This window comes from Zeus faber (genome assembly GCF_960531495.2).
Source record: "Zeus faber genome assembly, chromosome: 2".
NCBI classification, from domain to species: Eukaryota; Metazoa; Chordata; class Actinopteri; order Zeiformes; family Zeidae; genus Zeus; species Zeus faber.
This window is the reverse complement of record NC_137189.1, coordinates 6097838-6122942: the sequence shown is the minus strand read 5'-3', so window position 1 is coordinate 6122942 and position 25105 is coordinate 6097838. Positions and strand designations below refer to the sequence as shown.

General features: G+C 40.8%; 1 protein-coding gene across 1 annotated transcript in view; it reads left to right on the top strand.

The window, feature by feature from the left end:
* The window catches only part of LOC307227588 (neurexin-3b-like), a gene marked incomplete at its 3' end in the record, with an annotated part of 299424 nt that overhangs the window by 45350 nt on the left and 228969 nt on the right, over positions 1-25105 (top strand). The window contains exons 5-9 of the mRNA XM_079996955.1: positions 15981-16184; positions 20071-20097; positions 21555-21674; positions 22322-22434; positions 24456-24724. Of these exons, the coding sequence (XP_079853081.1) occupies positions 15981-16184; positions 20071-20097; positions 21555-21674; positions 22322-22434; positions 24456-24724 (733 nt within the window). The remainder of the gene's footprint in view (positions 1-15980; positions 16185-20070; positions 20098-21554; positions 21675-22321; positions 22435-24455; positions 24725-25105) is intronic.

The following is a 25105-nucleotide window of genomic DNA, read 5'->3' as shown; positions in this document are numbered from 1 at the left end:
AACGTGACCGGACCAGCACCCCCTGCACTTTAGTGCCAAGTTGGTCGGTTAGCACATCTTTTTTAGACTTCAGGACCTATGTCCTCGATCTCCTGTGGACACGAATACACCCTGCAGTTCCACTATTTCAGTCTCTAGATCCTTCATAGACCTGGTGATGTCCTGGTTGCATTGAGAGTGTACTGCTGACAGAGTTGCTTCTCTTTGCTCTCTACTTTTCCACAATCCCACCATTGTCTGAGAGAGGCAAAGTCTTGCTTCCTCGTTCTAAAACCACACCAAAAAAATCACTCAGTAGTGTGGTATTAAAATGCCAATACGCACTTTTGGGCCTTACTTTTAAGACTGAAACATCACAAAAGACTAGGGTAATTGGTGATCGATGGTCAGTAAAAGCGACCGGCATCATTATACACATTTTAAATGTGCTAAAATTATGTTTAAAACAATAAAACCTGTCTAGTCTTGCCAGGGAAATAAAATTGGCCCTGATGTGTGCCCACGTGTAGTGTCTTTTATCAATGTGCATTCTCCTCCAGACATCTACCAGCACATGCACCTCCCTCAGCTCTACCATGGCTCTTGTGGATGCAGCGTGAGGTTCCATGTGATTTCTATCTAAGGAGTAATTTTCTGTACAGTTCTGTACATCTCCTCCAAAAAACAAAAACCTCTTCTTGATTACAATTTTGTTTAAAAGGATCCTGAACTTATTATAGAGCAGCACTCTGTCAAGTCCTTTAGTGGGAGCATACACATAGATAAAAACAACACTAAAACACTCAAACTTGCCCCGGACCACTATCATCCTGCCTTCAAACACATGTTCAACGGTAAAAGACAATGGAGTAAAACTCTGAGAGAATAAAAATCCCACCCCTCCGCTAGTTGAGGTCACGTGGCTGAGAATCACTTCCCCGCCCCACTCACTCTTCCAGTCGTTCCAAGACTATCACTGTGTGCTTGTTGGAGAAAAGTGACATCAATCTTCTTTAGTTTTAAAGTCTGGAACAGACCTGCTCTTTTCCTAATGTTTCTTGCTCCATTTAGGTTGCGAGTTTCCACTCTAAAACCAGGCATTATGAAATAAGCAGGGAGACAGAAGACAGTGCGAGACAGAAGAAGATGTGAGGCTTTATACTGGGTCTGTGTCGTCTCTATTACTGAGTTCTAATTTCACCTTTTGTACAAGCTTCTTTAATCTGTACAACTCCTGATCTGTAAAAGCACCATTTTCTTTGCTGCTCATGTTGGTTTTGACTGAGGCAACAAATACCTCCTTGTCCTCAGAGTGTTCTAAGACCTTTACGCCCTTCTGTTTTTTTTGTTTTCTGCAGGAACTGCCTAATTTTATCGATGCTATATGCACCTCTTGTCTTCCAGTTGCATGGGACCTTGTTGTCCGGGGTCTGAGTCTCGCTCTCAGCAGGTTCCTTATTTCTTTTTGTTTTCTTTTTGACCGTCCTGTCACTTTTTTCACATCTGAGCCGATGTTACTCTTGTTTTTTCCCTTTAGATGAGGTACGGTAAGTAGGGACTCCTCCTCTATTATCTCCTCCTCCACACTGCCTCCTGTCAGCACTGCTCTAGCCACGTTAGCTGCCAGAGCACCATCCTCTATTTCTCCCTCCTTCCCATCTGCACCTTCTACCTCTCCACCAGCCCCTCCCTGTGCTCCTGCAGCACTGCCACCCAGAGCCATCTCAGTGTCTACATCAACAGCTTCGGGTGAAGCCGGCGATGCTTCACCAGCTTCATCCAAGGCTGCCGATGTCACAGCTTCTCTTTGTCCTGCTGTTTCCTCACCTCCTCCCTGCTTCTCCGTTTTGTTCTCCTGAACCACCTCCACCTGGCTGTGACCCTGGGCCTCCCCTCCATCCGTCCCTGCCGGTGCTCTGCTCCTCTCCCCAGACACAGAGGCTTTTCCTGGACAGGCTCTTATCAGGTGGCCCTCCTCACCACAGCCAAAGCACTTCGTTGTCTCAGACGTTATGTAAAGATGGTAGTCAAAGTCATCGACTCTTATTTTAAAACACACGTTTAGATCCTCATTCTGTTTGTTGAGGATCATCTGCACCTGTCTCCTGTGAAACACCACGTGTTTCAACCCAGGTGCTTTACATCCAGACGACATTTTTTTCATGGTGGAGACTATTTTTCTGTGTCTTGACAATTCCCTGATCAGAATCTCGTCACTAATAAAGGGTGGAACATTGGACAATGTCAGCCTTTTCGCTGACATTGTCCAGAGAGGTGACACGGAAACAAACGCATCATTGAGTATGACGCCCCGTTCCGCCACCGTGTTCACCTTCTCTAAGGAGTCTATAAAAATCACAACCGCGCTATTCATCCTGGCTGCGGACACAATGCTGCCAGGACCGGCAAACTGCGCCACAGCCAGCGCACACTCCGCCACGGAACACGGGAAAGCAGCGGAGATCTTAACGCCGTGCGTCCGTGTTAATCTGGTGAGGTCCGACCTTGCTGCAGACACACACCGCCCCCACCTCCACCCCCACCGGCTGTGTGTACACACCACAAAAAAAAAAAAAAAGAATCCAAAACCCGAAAAATACCAAAAAATAATTCAAAACATACAGAAAGATCGAAAATTATTTTGAAAGTCACTGACTCCGTCACAAACGCTCATGCGCTCCGCTCGCTCACTCAGAGAGAGAGAGAGAGAAAGAGTGAGAGAGAGAGAGAGAGAGAGAGAGAGAGAGAGGGAGAGAGAGAAAGATGGAGAGAGAGTGGGAGAGAGAGAGATGGAGAGACAAAGAGAGAGAGAGAGAGAGGGAGATGGGGAGAGAGATGGAGAGAGAGAGGGAGAGAGGGGAGAGAGGGGGGGCAGAGAGAGATAGAGAGAGAGAGAGAGATGGAGAGAGAGCGAGAGACAGAGAGAGAGGGAGAGAGAGGGGGAGGAGAGAGAGGGAGAGAGAGCTGGGGAGAGAGGGAGAGAGAGAACGAGAGAGAGAGACAGAGAGAGAGACAGAGAGAGAGACAGAGAGATGGAGAGAGGGGGGGCGGTATTTGTGTGACAGTGTGTAAACTGGGAAAAAAAGGAGAGATCCTTCTACACTTTATAAATACGATCTGCTCGTTTTTCCGCCTCTCTGAACATTTTTCTGTCGTTCCCTAATCCCGTTTGTAATTAAATGTGGGTTTAGGAGCCTTGGCCGGTTGATGTAAACCCAGGCTCCTATCTTTCTCTCTCTCTCTCTCTCTCTCTCTTTCTCTCTCTCTCTCTCTCCCTCTCTCTCCATCTCTCTCTCTCTCCAACCTACAACATCTTACTTCTCTCCATGAAACAGAGAAATAGGAAACGAGAAAGGGGAAATAGGAAAATTGGGAGTGAAAATAAGTACAGAAAGAAATAAAGAAAGAAAGAATGAAAGAAAGAAAGAAAATAACGCCCAGAAAAATTGGTAGAGAAAAGGGGGGAAAGAAAGAAAGAAAAATGAAGATCTGTCCGTCCACCTGAGACGCTTCTCTCCGCTGCTTCCAGAAATCACAACTCAAGTGGAAGAAGAGATGAATGACGGAGGCGAGGGTGGAGTGGTTTGATCCCTCCCGTCTTTTGAGATAGATGGATGTCCCTACCTGTCATCGTCACCTGTTCTGTTTGGGGGGCCCTTTCTTTTGGCATCACCTTTCGGCCTAACCATACGATATCCTCCTGTGTTTACACGTTCTTCTCATCCTTCCATCTCTCTTTCTCTCGTTCCACTTCACTTGGCACATTATGAGGCTAATGAGAATCCGGAGTCAACAGCAGCTGCCGTCCATTAAGCCTCTGCTGCCCCCCGCCGGTGCCCGGTTACACATGTGTACACACACATTTCGTCAAATATGGTGATTACTGGGCTGTGTGCTAGAGTGTGCTTGTCCCCCTCACTTCAAGTGAAAATCCATGGGATTATTTGGTTTAAAAAGTCCCTCATACATATACCTTTTCAGGATGGTACTACATAACAAAGTCATTCGGTGTTTTTGCGTGATGTGTGCGTTCTCCGTATATGCTTGCTTCATTGTTGATGGCGGGGTCCGCCACAAACAATATCACCACTACCTCAAGTGACCAAGGACCAAAAACCCAAATCTAAGAGGGTGAACTTTGGAGAAAAGAAAGTGAATGACTTAGAGCGGAGACAAGGGTTAACCCTGATGTTGAAAATAAAACTGTTGCACATGATGGAAATAGCCGTTGGCTAACCTTAATGGTAATCCATACGAAAAAGTCCCCACCAAAAAAATCCCATATAGGATATTTGATTTAGATGGTACCTTATAAGAAACAGGCATTCAATATATTTGTTTTATGTATAGTGTTCCTCTATATGCTGTTTCCATTGTTGGTGGCGAAGTCCACCACCGAAATTTAAGTGACCAAGAAAGAAAAAGTCAATCAATCAGATCAAGACAAGTCAAGTGAAGTCACACTTTATTTATAGAGCGCATTTCATACCAGGGCAACCCAATGCGCTTTACAAAGAAATACAAAAAAGAAAAAGAGAACGTAGATGTCAGCCGGTCATTATGCCCCTGAAACAACAGCAACAACAAAAGCAACAACAAAGACAACAAAAACAACAATAAAAGCGACTCCAACCACAGTGGTAGCAACAGCAACAGAAAACAACAACAGCAGCAACAACAGCCACAGAAACAACAACAACGGCAGCAGCAACATCGACACCAGCAGCAACAACAACAGCAGCAACGCACACGCAAAGACTTCACCGGAACCAGAAGTGGTAGCTCTCACCGGAACTGGAAAGGTCACTCAGGTTAGAGATGGTTAAGTTGAGGTATAAGGTGAGCGAGGGTTAATTTTAGGTATAAGGTTAGCAGCAGCAACGACATCACCAGTTAAGGTATAAGGTTAGCGACACTAACAACAACAGCACCAGCAGCAGCAGCAACGACAACGGCAGCAGTGACAATACCAGCAGCAGACAACAGCAGCAACAAATACAGCAACAGCAACAACGCACAAGCGAAGACGTCACCGGGACCGGAAGTGGTGGCTCTCACCGGAACCAGAATGCAGCAGCCACAGCACCAGCACCAGTAACACAGACAGACAGACAGACAGACGGATAGATAGACAGACAGACATCAGTCAGTTAGTCAGTCATAGACTGTAGCGAACAGCAAGGTTTTTAACCTGCTTTTAAAAGTATTCAGTGTGGGGGCCTCTTTCAGGTCCCTCAGTAGGGTGTTCCATTTACTTGGGGCATAGATACAGAAGGCAGCTTCTCCTGCTTTAGAGTTGGTACGAGGGATAGTTAAAAGACCACTGCCTGTGGACCTGAGAGTTCTTGCTGGTTTGTGTATAATTATCGTTTCTTTTATATGCTGAGGTGCAAGGCCATTTATAGCTTTATATACAAGTAGCAGAATCTTAAAACTGATTCTAGTTTTGACGGGGAGCCAATGTAGAGATCTAAGAACAGGTGTGATATGTTCAAGGTATACTTAGTTGATCTTCTTAAAAGAAAATACCTCGATGTTGAAAAAAAAATGTTGCAGGAGTGAGTGGAATTCTGGGACATTTAGTGTCATCCACTCAACACACACGATCCAACGGATCGCCACTTTAAAATCCAGCATACAATAATGCACAGTGGATACGGCCGCTGAATGTGAATGTCAAAATGTACGGCACCTCCATTATTGACGCATTGGGAGTTTTAACTGTTGTGTGAACCGTGACCTTTCACCTTTCACCTAGACCCCGATATCTGCTGCAATCCCACTACAAAGCCCGTTTTTTCAAAACGCTACTTTGAATTTTGATGTTGCGGGCTGTTGTTTGAGCGCCGCCGTGGCTTTGTGGATTTACCTCATCCCTATGTAAAGCCTGTTCAATATGTCTGATGCACAAAACCGCTTAGCCTTTCATATTGACGCTGCACTTCCCCGTGACATGTTTGATATCCCAGGGTAAAAAAAAACAAAAAAAACAAAAGCCCCAACTAAAAAAAAAATTGCATGTCTGACCAAGGCTGTTCGGAAAAGCAGGTCATCTAATAATCCCACCGTTTGCCCGTGACCTCGTAGTGAATTTTATTATTATTATCATCGGATGCTTCCAGTGCTGAGATTATTATACGATTTAATGAAACATGCTGTTTGGCATTGGACTGGGCTTTTACGTGAGCTCCTCCGGGAAAATTGATGTTGTTTCATAAGGTGATTAGTCTTCCAATGCCCCCCCCCCCCCGATAATATCGAGGATTATTACATCCTACATATTTTACACACTTGTTTAGTTATTTAAAAAATATATATATATATTTTTGATGTAGCGGTAGCCACACAGGCTAGCTGGCGCAAACGTTAGTTGCTGATGCTGCAACAACGTAGCAAATTAAGTTTTTCCGCAATATTTTCATTGACTTGTCGTTCAAACGTCAATGAAAAGTGATAGGTGTTAAGCGTTTAGAAAACGTTTTTTCTAAACGCTTAACACCTATCACCCTTATAACTTGATATTTTTTTAATTATTTAATTTCACAGTTTGTCCACAGACTGTTTGTCCATCAGTTCCGATGGCGCCCTCGAAGGGTCCACTGTTGCTGATTGCCCCTTTTAACTTGCAAAGAGATTATGTTTTGAATCATTAGAAAAAAAAGTGTCCATTTGAGGACACCGTAGCTCACAGTCCTGAGACACCTTTGACAGTGTAGTTTTAATTTCTATGGCTTCCTCTTGGGGGCCATTGTTACTAATTGGTCCTTTATCTTAAAAAAGGATTCATTACTTTTCACGTAATATTTTTTGAACCAATGTAATTTCACAGTTAACTCTTTTCATCCATTTGAGGACACCGTAGCTCACGGTCTGGAGACACGTTTGCCAATGTAATTGTAGTTCCTATGGCGTCCTCTAGCATTCCGTTGTAAGTCATCGCTCCTTTAATTTGCAATGGGATGTATAACTTTTAACTTCATGATTTTTTACTTATTAAATTGAGCAGTTAATACTTTTTGGTCCATTTGAGGACACCGTAGCTTACAGTCTGGAGACACGTTTGCCAATGTAATTGTAGTTCCGATGGCGTCCTCTAGGGCTCCATTGTTACTGATTGCTCCCTTTACGTGTAACAGAATATAAAACTTTTAACTTTATATTTTTTGAACAATGTTATTTCCCAGTAAATCTCATTGTTTTTTCCATTTGTTTGTTTATTTTCAGGGCCTACTACCTACTTTACCAAATAAATATTGCCCTGTAGTCAGTATCATAAGGATTCTTAGGGAAATAGAACAAAACGGGCTGAAACTCCACTGGTGGAACAGTCCAGACTGGGTTTTTATACAAACGACCGCAAATCCTAAATCTGAAAAAGAAATTAATCTGTTAAAAAACCGAATTACTGCCCTCGAGAGGACCATGACCGGGCTGCGTGTAGACTCATATGCAATGTTGTGGAACAGCAAACCATTAGTTTCACCGTGTCATATTGAATTTATGTTCATGGATCATATCGGTGAGTTAATAACAGGATGTTTGTTTACTCGTGTCATCGAACCGCGGGGATCAAACCGCAGGGATCGACGTGCGGGAACGCATTTCATGTCAGTTCATATTCCCAAACCCCCGTCACTGTTTTAGGGCGGGGTTCAGGTGCATGAATCAAACTCTTCAAAGTTACTCTAGAATTTAAGTCTTTCAACTAGTGACTGAGAAGGTGTCACATGAAAAAAAGAAACCCAATGCATGTTGGGTATTTAGGATCACAATCAGTTTATTTAGTTTATGTACATTTTCATATGAGGAACTTGTATTGGTGCGTATTTTGAAAAATAAACAAAATATTAACAACAAATTAAACAAATACTATATAAAATCAAATCAATTAAAATAGACAAATATACAGAAATTACACAAAAATACAGCAGACAAATAGTTAAATATAGATTAAAAAAATATACAAAATATACAAAGTCTGATTCTATGCACATGATAAATTATAGGTATTGGTATATTGTAGGTATATATGCAACTTTTTATATACTGATAAAAATACCAATCTAAGTTGGATATTTTGAATTGAATAGGTCCAAATATTATATTTCTTGTAAAAAATAATTAATACTACATTTTATTTTTGAGCTAATTTTAATTTCAAGGTACTCAAGGACACTTTACATCACAAAAGAATTACATATGATACATAACAAAACAAGAATACAGGAAAATGTGGCTGAAAAAAGCAAACAAACAGTCCAACATTTTTTTAACATGTATAAAATGATTCCTATAGTAACTATTTTATCGCATTGATGAGGTGTTTGGCACAGTTCCTGTTCAGAAGAGAGGCCTGGAAGGGTCTGTGGAGGAAGTTGGGATATTTTTGGTTAATCTCGATGTGGCTCAAGTGCGATACACTGGTGTGTGTGTGTGTGTGTGTGTGTGTGTGTGTGTGTGTGTGTGTGTGTGTGTGTATGTGTGTGTGTGTGTGTGTGTGTGTGTGTGTGTGTGTGTGTGTGTGTGTGTGTGTGTGTGTGTGTGTGTGTGTGTGTGTGTGTGTGTCTCCTGAGTAACAAGTCACATGGTGGGGGATTACTGTGGATAATGTCCACAGCCAAGAGCCTCTCTGTCGAGTGGGGCCATTTTCAACTCGCTTTCAGAGTGTTTAGTCAGCACGCAAAACAACACACACACACACACACACACACACACACACACACACATACACACACACAAATACACACAGACACTGTACAATATAAATACAACATAAATACTGTGCAGAGAGGATTGGGACTCAGAGGTGTGTGTGTGCGTGTGTGTGCGTGTGTGTGTGTGTGTGTGTGTGTGTGTGTGTGTGTGTGTGTGTGTGTGTGTGTGTTTGTGTTTTGACGATCATTATGGTTTTCTAGATTTTTTGTCATGTCAGTGTTTCTCGCTGTTCGCTGATTTTGATTGGTCTGTACTTGAACCGTGTTTGCATGAACCGATGTGGCCCGCTCCCTCCCTCCCATGTCCTTATATTTAAACTTATTTGTTGAGCTTTTGACTTAATAGCTTCCCTACTTGGCCTCAGCGTGATTGCTGATTATGCAAAGGACAACACACACACACACACACACACACACACACACACACAGACACACACACACACACACATCTACACACACACATTTCCAGCTTTATTTCCATCTGAAGTGTACATCCGTCAGTGTACAGCATGTCGTCCGCCGAGGTGTTGCTAAAAGATGGAAATATACACATACACACACACACACCACACACACACACACACACACACACACACACACACATACACGCACACATATAAGGTACATAAGGTATAATGATCATTCTGTAGAGTGAGATCTCTTGGTGGCTGTTGGGGTGTTATTAGTGCCGCTCAAGGTGTTAATGTGTATAATCACTGCTCGGCTCTTTGTGCACTGAACGTGTAATTGGGAATTGAGCAGCTGCTCTGGAGGAAAACAACTACGACATCAACAAAACTAAATGTCTCCAATACGACCTGTTTTCTATCTTTCTGGTTTATCAGCGTTTCTATTTCATTTATTATTTATTTTTCATTATTTATATATTTTTCGATGCTCTTTCTAACAGGGTTTTATTCCTTCATTTTCATTTTATTGAACTTGTTTATTTATTTTGCAGTGTCTTTACTTATTTATTTCATTTTTTCATGCCGTTTCGAGCAGCTTATTTTTCTTCTTCATTTTCATTTCATGGTACTTCTTTCCCTTTTCATTTTTCTTCCAATTCTCTCTCTCCCTCTCTCTCTCTGTCTCTCTCTGTCTCTCTCTCTCTCTCTCTCTCTATATATATATATATATATATATATATATACAGTATATATATACTGTATATACCGATCAGCCACAACATTAAAACCACCACTAATAACCACTAATATTGTGTAGCTCCCCCTGATGCCCCAAAACAGCTCTGACCCGTGGAGGCATGGACTCCACAAGACGTCTGAAGGTGTCCTGTGGTATCTGGCACCAAGATGTGGCCCCATGGATCGGGCTTGTTGTTCCAGCACATCCCACAAATGCTCCATCGGATTGAACCCTAACCCCGACCATCCACATGATGTAGAAGAAAACATGATTCATCAGAGCAGGCCACCTTCTTCCATTGCTCCATGGTCCAGTTCTGATGCTCACATGCCCATTGTAGGTGCTTTGGGTGATGGACAGGGGTCAGCATGGACACTCTGACCGGTCTGCGGCTACACAGCCCCATACACAGCAAGCTGTGATGCATTGTGTGTTCTGACACCTTTCTATCATAGCAGCATTAACTGTTTCAGCAATTTGTGCTACAGTAGCTCTTCTGAGGGAACGAAACAGACGGACTAGACTTCGCTTCCCACGCACATCAATGAGCCATGAGCACCCATGACCCTGTTGCCTGTTCACCGGTTGTCCTTCCTTGGACCACTTGTAGTAGGTACTAACCACCGCATACCAGGAACACCCCACAAGACCTGTCATTTTGGAGATGCTCTGACCCAGTCGTCTAGCCATCACAATTTGGCCCTTGTCAAAGTGGCTCAGATCCTTACACTTGCCCACTTTTCCTGCTTCCAACACATCAACTTCAAGAACTGACTGTTCACTTGCTGCCTAATATATCCCACCCTTGACAGGTGGGATATGTATCACACCCCTTTACCTGTCAGTGGTTTTAGTGTTGTGGCTGATCGGTGTGTGTATACACAGGATATATATTCCTAAATAGTTTCACCTTTGTTTTTGTTGTTGTTGTTGTCTGAGTGTTAAGATGAAATATAAATCATGAAAAAAAGAAAACAATTAGTCCAGTCAAGTCCATGCGCAATCTGAATGCATGGCTTTTTAAATGCTCCCCTCTCTCCTTTTGAGAAGTGCTTCTGTATTCCATTTTAGATTCAGTGATAAATGACAAACGGTGATTCCACCACAAGGATTAAAGATCCTCTCTGTCAGTGCACCTCTTTGTTATTCATAACCAAGCGTGAGTCTAAACACGAGCGCAGATGGCGTGTTTCAATGAGCCCACTTTAGTAAAACGTGATAGGATTTCAGGAGTTTTTTTTTTTTTTAAGCTTTCCATCTCGAAAAAAACCTCACGAGAGCTTTGAGGAACAAACATTTCTGGGATAATGTTTCTACAAAGAGGATTTTTCATTTAATTTTCATTTTGAAATGACGCCATTTAGAGAGCAGCCTTCTAACGACTTTGTGTTGAAGTCGCTTTTATATATAGTATATATATATATATATATATATATATATATATATATATATATATATATATATATATAAGCAGCTTCTAAAGTTGTGACTTTGAGAGTAATTTGGGATCAAACATCCCCGAAAACCATCTGTTCACCCGATGCTTCTGCACAGAACCTTGCTGAGGCTTTTAAACAGACTTTAGGTGAAAACATTTTTGGGAACTTTTTCCTCCCCTATAAATCTAATCTCACAAGCGATATAAGGGATATAAATCTTTAAATTAAACAGTTAGAATTATTATGCTATACTATTATACGTAACTATGATTAATATAATATAATAAATAATAAAATTATACTTTTCTATTATCTTATTCTGCTATTATTGTAATATATTTATATTCTTTTATTCATTTATTTGTTTTATAAATATGTAGGTAAGATAAAATAATATAACTACGTATTATTCGTGTCATTGTGTAGTTAACAGTAAAGTAAAGTAAATATTATAACCTCCATGTTATAATCCTATTGGTTATCAGGACGGAATTATAATGACCAAAGTATAATATAGAAAAATAACGTATAGTATGATACAGCATGATGCAATAATGTGATGACATTAGCATAAGATTTGATATTAGAATGTTTATTGTGCCAAGTACATTTTACTAAAGCACGGGTTTGTCGTGGTGAGAATTTGTGCATTTCTCAACAAGCAATTAGCATAAAAAGGCTGACAATTTTAATTAAAAATCCATTTAAAATACCAAATATACAGAAGTATAAAAAAATAAAGAGCAGAGCTAGCAAATATCTAAAAATGTTATTATTAATATGTTATTTCAGTGTTATAGTAAATAATATGGAAATATAGGATAATAGTATAGTTCAGTATAATATAATATAATCCAGAATTACCGTCCCAACAGTATCAAAAATGTCATCTTTCTGGCACAATGCGGTTGGAAGGTTGACCAGTGTCTCCAATTTGCTCAACCTGCATTTTTCTGTGGAGGTGCTGGAGAACTGGGACAACTGGGCGACACCTGTTAATACACAATATGTTAAAAAGCACCTGGGACACAACCTGAGTCAGCAGTACAGCAGTTTCCCAAGCTTTTCGATTTTGTACGATGAAAAGATCCCACGGCGCTGCACCACTATCCTGTTCACCACCAAAAACATCTCAAACACATAGAACTGTGCTTATTATTATTGTCATTATTATTATTATTATTATTATTATTATTATTATTATTATTATTATTGTTATTGTCTACTAATAGTTAGTGACGCAAGACTTGCAAACGACTTGTTCATAGCGAACAAATCATCTCATAAACCGGGTCCAAGCTGAGAAAAGGTCTCTGCATTTGGCATCATTCATATGGAATGTGGCTGATTTAGCCTCAGTCCGTCGTCAAGAACCGAATCTCACAGAAGAGTTGAACTATCCATCACTACCACTAGTTCTGACTTGAAAGTGAAAGTGAAAGTGAAACTTGTTCTGACGAACACAGAGATGCTGTTCTGTCTGGAAGTGACGAATGAGATGAATTAGTGAAGCCACACAATTTTAAACTTGTAACACAAGAACCATTATTTGGTTTCCATTATTTTTACATGACTTTTTAGTGGAATTTGGAAGATTTTCGTGACCCCAAATTTTGCTATTGTATGGTTGTTATTTTTTTCTTTTAGAAAAACCTTACCTCACCATACATAACCTTATTGTATCATATTGTTCTTTACCTTACCCTACCATACATAACCTTTTTGTATCATATTGTTCTTTACCTTACCCTACCATACATAACCTTTTTGTATCATATTGTTCTTTACCTTACCCTACCATACATAACCTTTTTGTATCATATTGTTCTTTACCTTACCGTACCCTACCATACATGACCTTATTGTATCATATTGTTCCTTTCCTCACCGTACCGTACCATACATTACCTTATTGTATCATATGGTTCCTTACCTTACTGTACCAAACATTATCTAATTTATCATATTGTTCCTTACCTTACCGTACCATACATTACCTTATTGTATCATTCCGTTCCTTGCCTTACCGTACCATACATTATCTTATTTTATAAAATTGTTCCTTACCTTACCGTACCATACATTATTTTATTGTATCAATTTGTCGTTACCTTCTCGTACCATACATTATCTTATTTTTTTATATTGTTCCTTACCTTACCGTATCATACATTACCTTATTATATCATATTGTGTGTTACCTTACCTTACCGTAACGTACCATACATTACCTTATTGTATCATATTGTTCCTTATCTTACCTTACCGTACCATACTTTATCTTATTTTAACATATTGTTCCTTCCCTTACCGTACCATACATTACCTTATTGTATGATATTGTTCCTTACCTTACTGTACCATACTTTATCTTATTGTATCATATTGTCCTTACCTTACCGTATCATACATTATGTTATTGTATCATATTTTCCTAACCTTACTGTACCATACATTACCTTATTGTATGATATTGTTCCTTACCTTACTGTACCATACTTTATCTTATTGTATCATATTGTCCTTACCTTACCGTATCATACATTATGTTATTGTATCATATTTTCCTAACCTTACCTTACCATACATTACCTAATTGTATCATATTGTTCCTTACCTTACCGTACCATACATAAATTACCTTATTGTATCATATTGTTCCTTACCTTACTATACCATACATTACCTTATTGTATCATATTGCACTTACCTTACCATACTTTACCAAACCATACCTTACTGTACCGTATCGTACAGTACCTTATCTCACCTTACCATACCATACCATACCATACCTTACTGTACCGTATCGAATCGTACCGTACCTTACCTTACCGTACCGTATCACACCGCACCTTACTGCACTGTAGCAAACCTTAGTTTAACGTACCATACAATACCGTACTGTACCGTACCTTACCATACCTTACATTAGTGTACCTTTTCTGATCTTATCATATCTTATATTTTATTGTCGTACCTACCTTACGTATCCTTTTGTATCTTATGTAGCCTTAATTCAGCCAATTGCAACACTAAATTTTCCGCAAAAAGTAATCACATCTTTGAGGAAAAAATACACCCCAAAGGAACCATCTATTATCTCCCCTGGTGCTCCTCTTACCTCCCTGCGTAGACTCACAATTTACCCCCAGATGCAGGAGCCTAAAAAAGTAGTGAATTCCAGTGGCCCCAGGGTTCGTTCTCCTGCTTAAAAGCTTGGGTGTCAAAATAGGTATTTCACGCACAGCCGCACATTTTAATCCCCCCCCCACTCTCAGCTCTCTCTTTCTCTCTTTTTCTGGGTGGAAGGGTGATCGTGTTCTGTGTGTGTGTGTGTGTGTGTGTGTGTGTGTGTGTGTGTGTGTGTGTGTGTGTGTGTGCGCGTGTGTGTGTGATTAACACTAAGGTCTCACACCTACTCATGCTAATTATGTTGATTACTGCCACTAAATTATGATTGAACTGTCATTTTTGCAATTAAAAATACACACACACACACACACACACACACACACACACACACACACACACACACACACACACACACACACACACACACACACACACACACACACAAACACACACACACACACACAGAGTCATTATAGTGTGATGTGTCTTCTATAACTAATATATAATATTCGTATATTTTAATGACATCTTACCTCTCTATATTTCATCTTATATATCTATAGCTGGCATCAGTATACATGCAGCAACATGTTTTGATGAAATTGTTGGTTACATTCTGCAAGGATTCCAAAGCCTCTCAAATTGTCAGGCTTTTTCAAATCCAGAGCAGTGGCTCTCTCTGGTGGTCACTGGTGGTAACACACTGATTGAGCGAAACACAAAATTTGTGTGTTACCACCAGTGACCACTGGTCATACAATGACCACAAAATAATCTTAAATGTCACTAGTTTTAACCCCCCAGCCCCAAGTCATTGTATGAGTAACAGCAAAATGTTGAACTCTCAACTGTTAATCTGTTTAATCCGATATTCATTTTTCACTAGCGTCATCAAATCCATTTCCATCCATAAAAGACGGAACACGGGATGAAGACGGGATACAAGTATCCCAATTTCTATAAATTTTTTTGAATAAAATACACACAAAAAAAGAGATGATGATTCTGAAGTATATTTTTAACGCCTTAACTTCCCCTGATATTTTCAAAGAATCATTTAAAACCAAATGCTTGTTTTGCTGCTGTTCTCTTTTTCTGGGATGAAGGGAGATCGAAAAATGTTTCGATTGCAGAACATTCCTTTCTTAACGCCATGATGTACTCTACACGCTATTGTATTTTGTACTTTTGTTCTCACTGATTGTTGATTGATTGTTGGTGGTTCTCCCACGTCTGATTCTCTCTCTCTCTCTCTCTCCCTCTCTCTCCCTCTAATTCCCTCTCCTCTCTTGCGCTCTCTGTCCTCGCGCTCTTGCTCGTGTCCTCCTTCTCTCTCTCTTCCTCCTGCTCTCTCCCGTTCGCCCGCCCTCTTTCCTTGTCTCTGCTCGCTCTCTCTCTCTCTCTCTCTCTCTCTCTCTCTCTCTCTCTCTCTCCGATGACTTGTATGACCCAGAATTAATTATATTCAATTCATAACCACAACATGAAGCCATGATGTAAATAATAGCAATTGCCATCATTCATGGAACACCCTGCTCCCCCCCCCTTCCCTTCTCCCCCACAGAGTCCTCCATCCTGTCGTACGACGGCAGCATGTACATGAAGGTGGTGATGCCCGGAGTGATGCACACGGAGGCGGAGGACGTGTCTCTGCGCTTCATGTCCCAGCGGGCGTTCGGGCTGCTCATGGCCGCCACGTCGCGCGACTCGGCCGACACGCTGCGGCTGGAGCTGGACAGCGGGCGTGTCAAGCTCACCGTCAACCTAGGTATCGTATGTGAGACGACGCCCCCCACTGGCCGCTGGGCGCGACTGACCCATGCGCCTTCCAGAGAGGCTTCGATGTCTTGTTTTGTTTGCGTGTTCTTCTTTCAGTTTGTTTATTTCGAGGGCCTTGTTTTCAGCTCTAAAGCTGGTATTACACTGAATCCGAAAACGCGATCTGACGGCAGGATGCTGCCCCCCAGTGCTCTCCTGGATGAGCTGCGTCAATGGATTTGCATCTTTGCATCCTTGCTTGCAGCGTTCTGTATTTAAAAAAATTTGCATTTTCCACTGTCACTGAATGAAAGGGCGCTAAAACACGCCCTTCGTATCGCGTTTCAGCAGAGTGGCAAAAACGTATTTTCTATAATTGTATCTGTTTTTATATAAAAGATATCGTTCTCCTTTTTCTCGGCAAAATTGATAGATAAATAAGCAGATTTATTGAGGGTGAATATGGCAGCATCCAACGTTAATTATATATGTTATATATGTATATAATTATATATATGTAACTTGCAGTTTAAATTTGTTTAAATTTCAACGTGGCTCAGCAACAGTGGCTTACGGTCGTACTGTCGGCCTTAAAGTTGTTGTAACAGTTCAAAAATGTGACACTGCAGACGAGGCGTATCGCAGAAGAGGCGCGCCTTATTGCAGAGGAGGTGGGCTTATTGCAGAGGAGGTGGGCTTATTGCAGAGGAGGTGGGCTTATCGCAGAGGAGGTGGGCTTATTGCAGAGGAGGTGGGCTTATTGCAGAGGAGGTGGGCTTATTGCAGAGGAGGTGGGGCTTATCGCAGAGGAGGTGGGGCTTATCGCAGAGGAGGTGGGCTTATTGCAGAGGAGGTGGGCTTATTGCAGAGGAGGTGGGCTTATTGCAGAGGAGGTGGGCTTATTGCAGAGGAGGTGGGGCTTATCGCAGAGGAGGTGGGGCTTATCGCAGAGGAGGTGGGCTTATTGCAGAGGAGGTGGGCTTATTGCAGAGGAGGTGGGCTTATTGTACAGGAGGTGGGCTTATTGCAGAGGAGTGGGGGCTTATTGCGGAGGAGGTGGGGCTTATCGCAGAGGAGGCGGGGCTCATCTCAGGAGAAATTGGGCTTATACAGATGAGGCGGGGATTATTACATAGGGGGCGGGCCTTATTGAAGAGGAGGCGAGGCTTATCACAGATGAGGCGGGGCTTATTGGGAGGAGGCGGTGTTTATCAGAGAGGAGGCGGGGCTTATCACAGATGAGGTGGGGATTATGGCAGATGACGCGGGGCTTATTACAGTGGAGGTGGGGCTTATCACAGATGAGGCAGGGCTTATCACGGTTGCGTCTGGACTTTTCGTGAAGGAGGCGGGACTGAGGAGAAGTTAGACTCATTGTGGAGAAGGCAGGACTTATCACAGAGGAGGCGGGACTTATCACAGAGGAGGCGGGACTTATCACAGAGGAGGCGGGTTTTATCGCAGAGGCGGTCACAGTGTCATTTTTTTTGCGTGCGATTTCCGACTCCGTAGAAATGAACAAATACTTCTGCTTTGTTGCTTTTGCCGTTTTTGGGATTCAGTGTAAATGCAGCTTCACACCGACCAATGATGTCGTGTGGTGTATGGAGCTTGTTGTTTTGTTGTTGCATGTATTAATATCATGTGCACATCTTATTTTTTTGAGCTGCCCGGAGCTAACCTTGTTCTGCTTCAATGCATCGATAGCTTCCATACGGTGACATACGGACGCCATCAGTCTCACTAACACTTTGACAGACATGAACCCGTGCTGCTGCTGCCGCCGCATTCGTTGCATCTTTGGAACCGACCGAAGTGCTCAGAGTTTTACCTGAATTAAAGCACAAAAAACCTGACACAAACTCACATTGACGTTTATACTTAAATAAAAGCATGTAAGTAAGTACTTGTCATGTCCCGTGCACATTACTGTCCACTGGAGTTATGACCATTCAGATACACACATTTAGAAACATTTTACTGCTGCATATGTACTTATCGTGTGGGGCTGTTCCTGTGGTTTCTGTGTTTATTATTTTTATTTATTTTTTTATATTACTTTATTTTATGTCCTTCATACGACAGCAGGCTCAGGTTCTCTTTATGTCCATTGCCGACGGTTAGTTTCAGCCAGCATCCTCCCATGCCTTGCTCAAAGATGGCACTCACCCCTTCAAAGGCCCCGAGCCTGCGGCCCGCATGGCAAACAGCCCGAAGCCACAGCGCCCAGCGAGCCAGCAGGGGGCGCCGCAGCCTGGACAGTGGATCGCAGCCATTTGAATGTGTGGCTCATGGTCGCATCATACGCTTCATAGCGATTCGAAATAAAACGTTCCTCAGATGACGGTGCATTTTACTGTGCACATTTTTATATTCTAATAATATATACATTTTAGGACAATATATGATATACTGTATTATCATTTCTACAAACTAAAATAGATAATAGCAAATACTTGAAATAATGACATTTTGAAAAGTAAGACAATATTTTGCAAGATTTACAAGATTGTTTACAAATCCAAGCATAAGCATGTATTTACTCATTTTACTCTTAACTTTTTTTTTACGCAGCAATAGCATTAGACATTAGACATTAGCATTAGACTTTTCTGGGGGGGGGGTGGTCCTAGAGAAATATTATGGGATGGCGTGAGGCCCCTGCATGGTGCTGGCGCTGCCTGGATCGAGGCCGTTTGCTTCCACTTTTCTGTTGCGGTTGACGGCACATCACAAAGTTTGGTCACGTGGATCCCAACCCACGGCGCTCATTCCCCCCAAAAAACAAATAATAATAGCAAATAAAAAGAGCGCTAACAATGGTGTTATAGTATAACAATCATTTATTTTTTATGTGTTTTGCCATTCTGCTTTGAGCTGCTGGGTTGGAAGATTGACGTGGCCATTTACTCGAAAGCGACCATTTTAAGAACCATTTGTTTGGTAAAATGAGGCAGAAATATCAACTCCACACATCGGAAATTGATCAGTGGTTGATAATGATGATGATAATCATCGTGTTATTTATTTCTTCATTCTTTTATATTAATGGTTTAAGATAACTGAAATTAAAAAAACAGCCCCCCCCCAAAAAAAACAAAAACAAAAAGCGGATTTAAACATAGTAAATCGAAACATGACACATTAATCTGTCCAGAATTGAAAAACGTGTCATTGAAAGTTGATTGATCACATTGAAATTAAAGTATATTTCTGGTTAATAATGGTGATAATCATAATCGTATTTTTTTGACTCTGTAGAGAAAAAAAAAACATGGAATGGATCAACAGATGAAAGGTCTGTCCGAAATTGATCATTGAAATGTTATTGATTGATCGCGTTGACTATTTATCACTGGCTATAATATAACATATAATAATGTGAATAATAATTATAATAATTATTTTATTTTGCATTTTTTGTAATTACTTTGAGCAGAAAAAAAAAATCACTGGTTTCACTGGATAATCATTTTAATGATCTATAATGACTGATGTAAATAATAATAATAATAATAATAATAATAATAATAATAATAATAATAACAATTAAAAAAAATAATAATAATAATGTAAATCGACAGCCAAATGTTCTATCCCAACATCAACGTTGTACCATTAAATTTCATTCATCACTGGACTTGATTATGAATCAATATCCTTCCAATAATCGATGACAAAGTTGCTTTCCCCTCCAAAACCCTGCCTCAAAGAAAAACAAAAAATTTAAGTATATAAATATATAAAGATAAACGCAAGTGGTCGTTGGCGTGGTGATGTGGGCGTCCCCGGAAGGTGGTGGTGGTTGTTGTTGGATTCTGCAGCTGTAACCTTGAAGGATGCGACTTCATCTGTGGCCTGTTCTCCCCCCCACCCCGCCCCGCCCTCGCCTCTAGACTGTGTCAGGATAAACTGTAACACCAGTAAGTCAACACTTCCTTCAATCCAAAATGTTTCATTTTCTTTTGATTTAATGTTTTGTGAGAGGGTGGAATGGGCTGATAAGGGGATTATACAGATAAAAAAGGGTGGGAAGTCATTTTTTGAATATTATATAATAGCCCTGACATCAAAGTTACGTAATGTTTTAATTACTTTTTTTTCCTAACTAATTAATTCAATTCAGCCAAATTATTCCTTAACTTTTTGTCCCAAAATATTTACACGTATTTAATTATTTATTTTTGGTTGTTTGTTTTTTATGTAAGCTTAATTAGGATATATATTTTGATAGTAGTTAACTTATGATTTATGTTCTTTGGGGGAATTTTGGGGACAATGATGATGATGATGATGATGATGATGATGATGATGATGAGTAACGATGATGACGACAGTTGAAGTGCCCTTACTCATACAGTGCTCTCACCCTCTCTATTTCTGTGTGTGCGTGTGTGTGTGTGTGTATGTGTGTGTGTGTGTGTGTGTGTGTGTGTGTGTGTGTGTGTGTGTGTGTGTGTGTGTGTGTGTGTGTGTACTGTATGTGTGCACGTGTGTGTGTTTGTGTGAGAGTGACTAACACTCAGATCTCACACCTACCCATTCTAATTATGTTGATTACTGTCACTAAATTATGATTAAACAGGTCATTTTTTAAATGAAAAATAGATAGACACACACACACACACACACACACACACACACACACACACACACACACACACACACACACACACAGTCTGAGTCATAATATATTTCATGTATTTCCTATATTCATATATTTTTATTAACATCTTACCTCTCAATATCTCATCTTATATATCTATAGCTGGCATCAGAACATGTTTTTGTTTAGAATGTTGGTTACATTCTGCCAGGATTCCAAAGCCTCTCTAATGTTCAGGCTTTTTCAAATTCAGAGCAGTGGCTCTCTCTGGTGGTCACCGGTGGTTACACACTGATTGAGCGAATGACCACAAAATAATGAATGTTACATTCTGCCAGGATTCCAAAGCCTCTCTAATGTTCAGGCTTTTTCAAATTCAGAGCAGTGGCTCCCCCCCCCCCCCAGTCATTGTATGAGTAACAGCAAAATGTTGGACTCTCAACTGTTAATCTGTTTAATCTGATATTCATTTTTTCCTGGTGTCGTCAAATCCAAGTCTTTGTTCGAAGAAGCATGAAGATCATTTTACAAATCGCAGGAAAACGATACATTCTCCTGACATTTCCATCCGTCAAAGACGGAAATTCATATAAGAATCCAATTTTCTATTAACCTTTCGGAATCAAATACAAACAAAAAAAAAAGAGATGATGATTTTTTTGTAGCATATTTTTAACGCCTTAAACCTGATATTTAAAGTAATAATTTTAAACCAAAGACTTGTTTTGCATGCTGCTCTCCCCTCTCCCTCCACTAACTCGCCCTCCTCTTCAGGCAAAGGCCCCGAGGTTCTTTACGCCGGGCAGAAGCTCAACGACAACGAGTGGCACTCAGTGAGGGTGGTCCGCCGCGGCCACAACTTCAAACTCACCGTGGACGACGACATGGCCAAAGGTATTCCACAACAAACCAAAAAAGAATCAATGAATTTTGCAATAACGGAGGTTGGGAATCCCCCCAACGCCCCTTTTCCCTTTTATTTGATGTCGTGAAAATCGTTCAAATTCCACTTGAAAAAATTAATTAATAATGGAAATGACCTCTTGTGTTGCAAGATCTAAATTGCATGGCTGCACTTATTCATCCCTTCAAGACAGAACAGCAGCTCTGTGTTCATCACAACCAGTTTCAATCTGAAAGTCAGGACTATAAGTAGTAATGAATGCTTTGACTCTTTTTTTCTTGAGATTCGGTTCTTGCAGGCTCTTTCAGTAAAACGAGTCGTTCACAAACGCAAGTTCATTATTTTCAATTTGTAAATTGAAGATTCACTCCTCGCCCACTCCTTTGCCGGAATGACTCCAAACTCTTGAGTCATTTGAAGGAGCTGTTTGCTACGAATGAAGCGTTTGCGAATCACTACATACTATAATAACAATAAGCAACATTCTACATGTTGACATTTGTTGTGGTGCAGTCCCGTGGGATTGTTGTTGTTGGTGAACTGCTGATCCTCTCGTTTCCATGTTATACCTCTTTTCTTCTCACCCCTGGTTTCTTGTTTCCCGTCCCTTCTTTTTTCCCTTTTCCCCGCTTTTTAGGTGAGATGGCGGGTGACCACACCCGGCTTGAGTTCCACAATGTGGAGACGGGGATCCTGACCGAGCGGCGCTTTGTCTCCTCTGCGCCGTCCTCCTTCATAGGACACCTGCAGGTGCGCTGAAAAGCAGATGGTTTTGAATTCCAGCTACTGTGGTGAATGTGCGGAAGTGGAAAACGCAACGGTTTAAAAACTCTAGAGGATACTTGAATAATCAATATTTATCACATGTACAATATATCTATCATATCTATGTCTATCATAAGTAAGTAAGCAACAGCAACTGTAGAATGATCAACATTGTATCACCGTGCAACAACATTGTAACACCTTTTGTATATTCTGTATATTTGAGTATATTTTCATTGAAAGACCATTACGCTTTTTTATGCTCCCTGTACAACAATGCACCAACCCCAAGACAAAATTACTCTAAAATTGTATTATTATTATTATTATTGTCATTGCTATTATTATTATATATTATAATGATAATAATAAATATAGCTGCAGGCAGCAATACACGGGGTCCAGTTTAGTCGTGGTTGGTTTGTATTGCAGTTTTCGGGGTTCTCTGAAACGCAGCACGATTTTTCCGAGTTTATGTTGAACGCCGCGTGGGCTCCCCCTGGTCTGTTGTCTCCTGGTTGCTCGTCTCTTGGAGCAACCACTATGCGGTCTACACAGCGCAACCCTCCTGTCTTTAAAACAACCGTCTATGTTTTCCTGTAAACCAGAACGTGTCATTGTTATAACTCACAGTGACACGTGTCACCGTGTCTGTGGAAATAGAGCTGCACTCTCCTCGACGGACAGGTAACCGTTTGGTGCCCTCTCGGGCAATGATGACCACGCAGCTTGCACATTGCAAATGCGCGTGGGGAGCCATAACCTGCACATATATATATAACAAATTGGATGATGATGTCACAAAGCGTGCCACTGAACAAACTCATCTCGCTCGCTCTGTAAAATTTCCTCGGTTTTTCACTTATTCCTGCCCCAAATGTAGATTGATATGGATCAAACTTGAACTAATAAGACCTCAACCGTGTCTGTGGTTCCAGCGGTTGTTGTGTGCCGATTTAGGCCAGAAAAATGCCAAGGAGAATATTAATAATAAATATAGCTGAAGGCATCCATACACGCCATACATGTCCAGTTAAGTTGTGTTTGGTATGCATTACAGTTTTCCGGGTTCTCTGAAACATAACATGATTTGCCAAGCTAATGTTGACTGCCGCATCGCCCCCCTCCTCCCGTCTGTCGTCTCCTGGTTGCTCGTCTCGCAGAGCAACCACTATGTGTTCTACACAGCGCAACCCTCTGAATGCAAATGAGTAGAGACGGAGACCGGACTTATATAACATCGGTTGATGATGTCACAAAGAAACCTGCTCCACACACTAATCAAATTGTCCCAGCATTCTTCTACTTCCGGTAAAATTACGACAGTTTTTCACTAATTTCTGATCGAAATGTACATCATCAAACTCGAACGACAAGACGTCTGAAACATCCCGGTTCTAACGAGACCTCAACCATATCTCTGTGTGTACTACTGTTGCTTTGTTTCAGATACTTTTAGCCCGAAAAACGCCAAGAATGAAAAAAAACAAAACGCAGAGCAATAACAGGGATCTAAAAATCCCCAAAACTCCAAAACAATCCAAAAAATCCAAACAATGACAATGTAATGAAAGGTTTGTTATTATTATTATTATTATTATTATTATTATTATTATTATTATTATTATTATTATTATTATTATTATTATTATTACTTATTACTTATTACTTATTACCTTTTACTTTTTACTTTTTACTTATTATTTATTACTATGTGCATCTCAGAGTGCTTTACATTATGAGCATGCGATCAAATAGTAACCATAAAAAGGCACAAAAAAGCTAAATGTTTTTAATAGATGAATAAAGTATTATACTCACTGTCATTTTTGGCTCCTAAGTTTATAAGGATCAAGTCTATGAAAATGTACATAAAATGAAATCAACCATTATTTAACAAGCAGTTCTGATTAGCACATCTTACAAGGATACATTCACAAGAAAAATAAAGACAAATACGCACTTTATTAATGTTTTTTTTGGGGGGGATTTCTTTTTCAATCCAGAGCCTGAAGTTCAACGGCATGCAATACATCGACATGTGCAAGAACGGCGACATTGACTTCTGCGAGCTGAACGCGCGCTTCGGGATGCGCTCCATCATCGCTGATCCCGTGACCTTCCGCACCAAGGGCAGCTACCTGGGCCTGGCCACGCTGCAGGCCTACACCACCATGCACCTCTTCTTCCAGCTCAAGACCACCTCGCCCGACGGCTTCATCCTCTTCAACAGCGGCGACGGCAACGACTTCATCGCCGTCGAGCTCGTCAAAGGGTGAGAGGATGAAAATATATCTATATGTCCACAGATGAGCACTTTTGAGTCAATTCAGTTGGACAATGGACAGTGGAGGCTTCACCGATGACACTGTGTTCCCCAAAAAACACTCTTTAAAATCGGATTAATTAATTTGCATTTAACATCATTGGAAGGAAAACAAACAATTGGTGGCAGATTAAGTTGAATGGAGCAGTCTCAAATAATGTTGTTTATTTTCTGTTTCTGTAATAAAAAAGACAAATATGCACATTTAAGTGTCCAAAGAAAATGGTAAAAAGTGCTTACCTGTTGGTGTAATTGTATTTTTTTTACGTTGTGGGTGTTTGTCTACATGTTTGTTTTTTATTTATGTGCTGCTTTTTTTTAACTATGCAG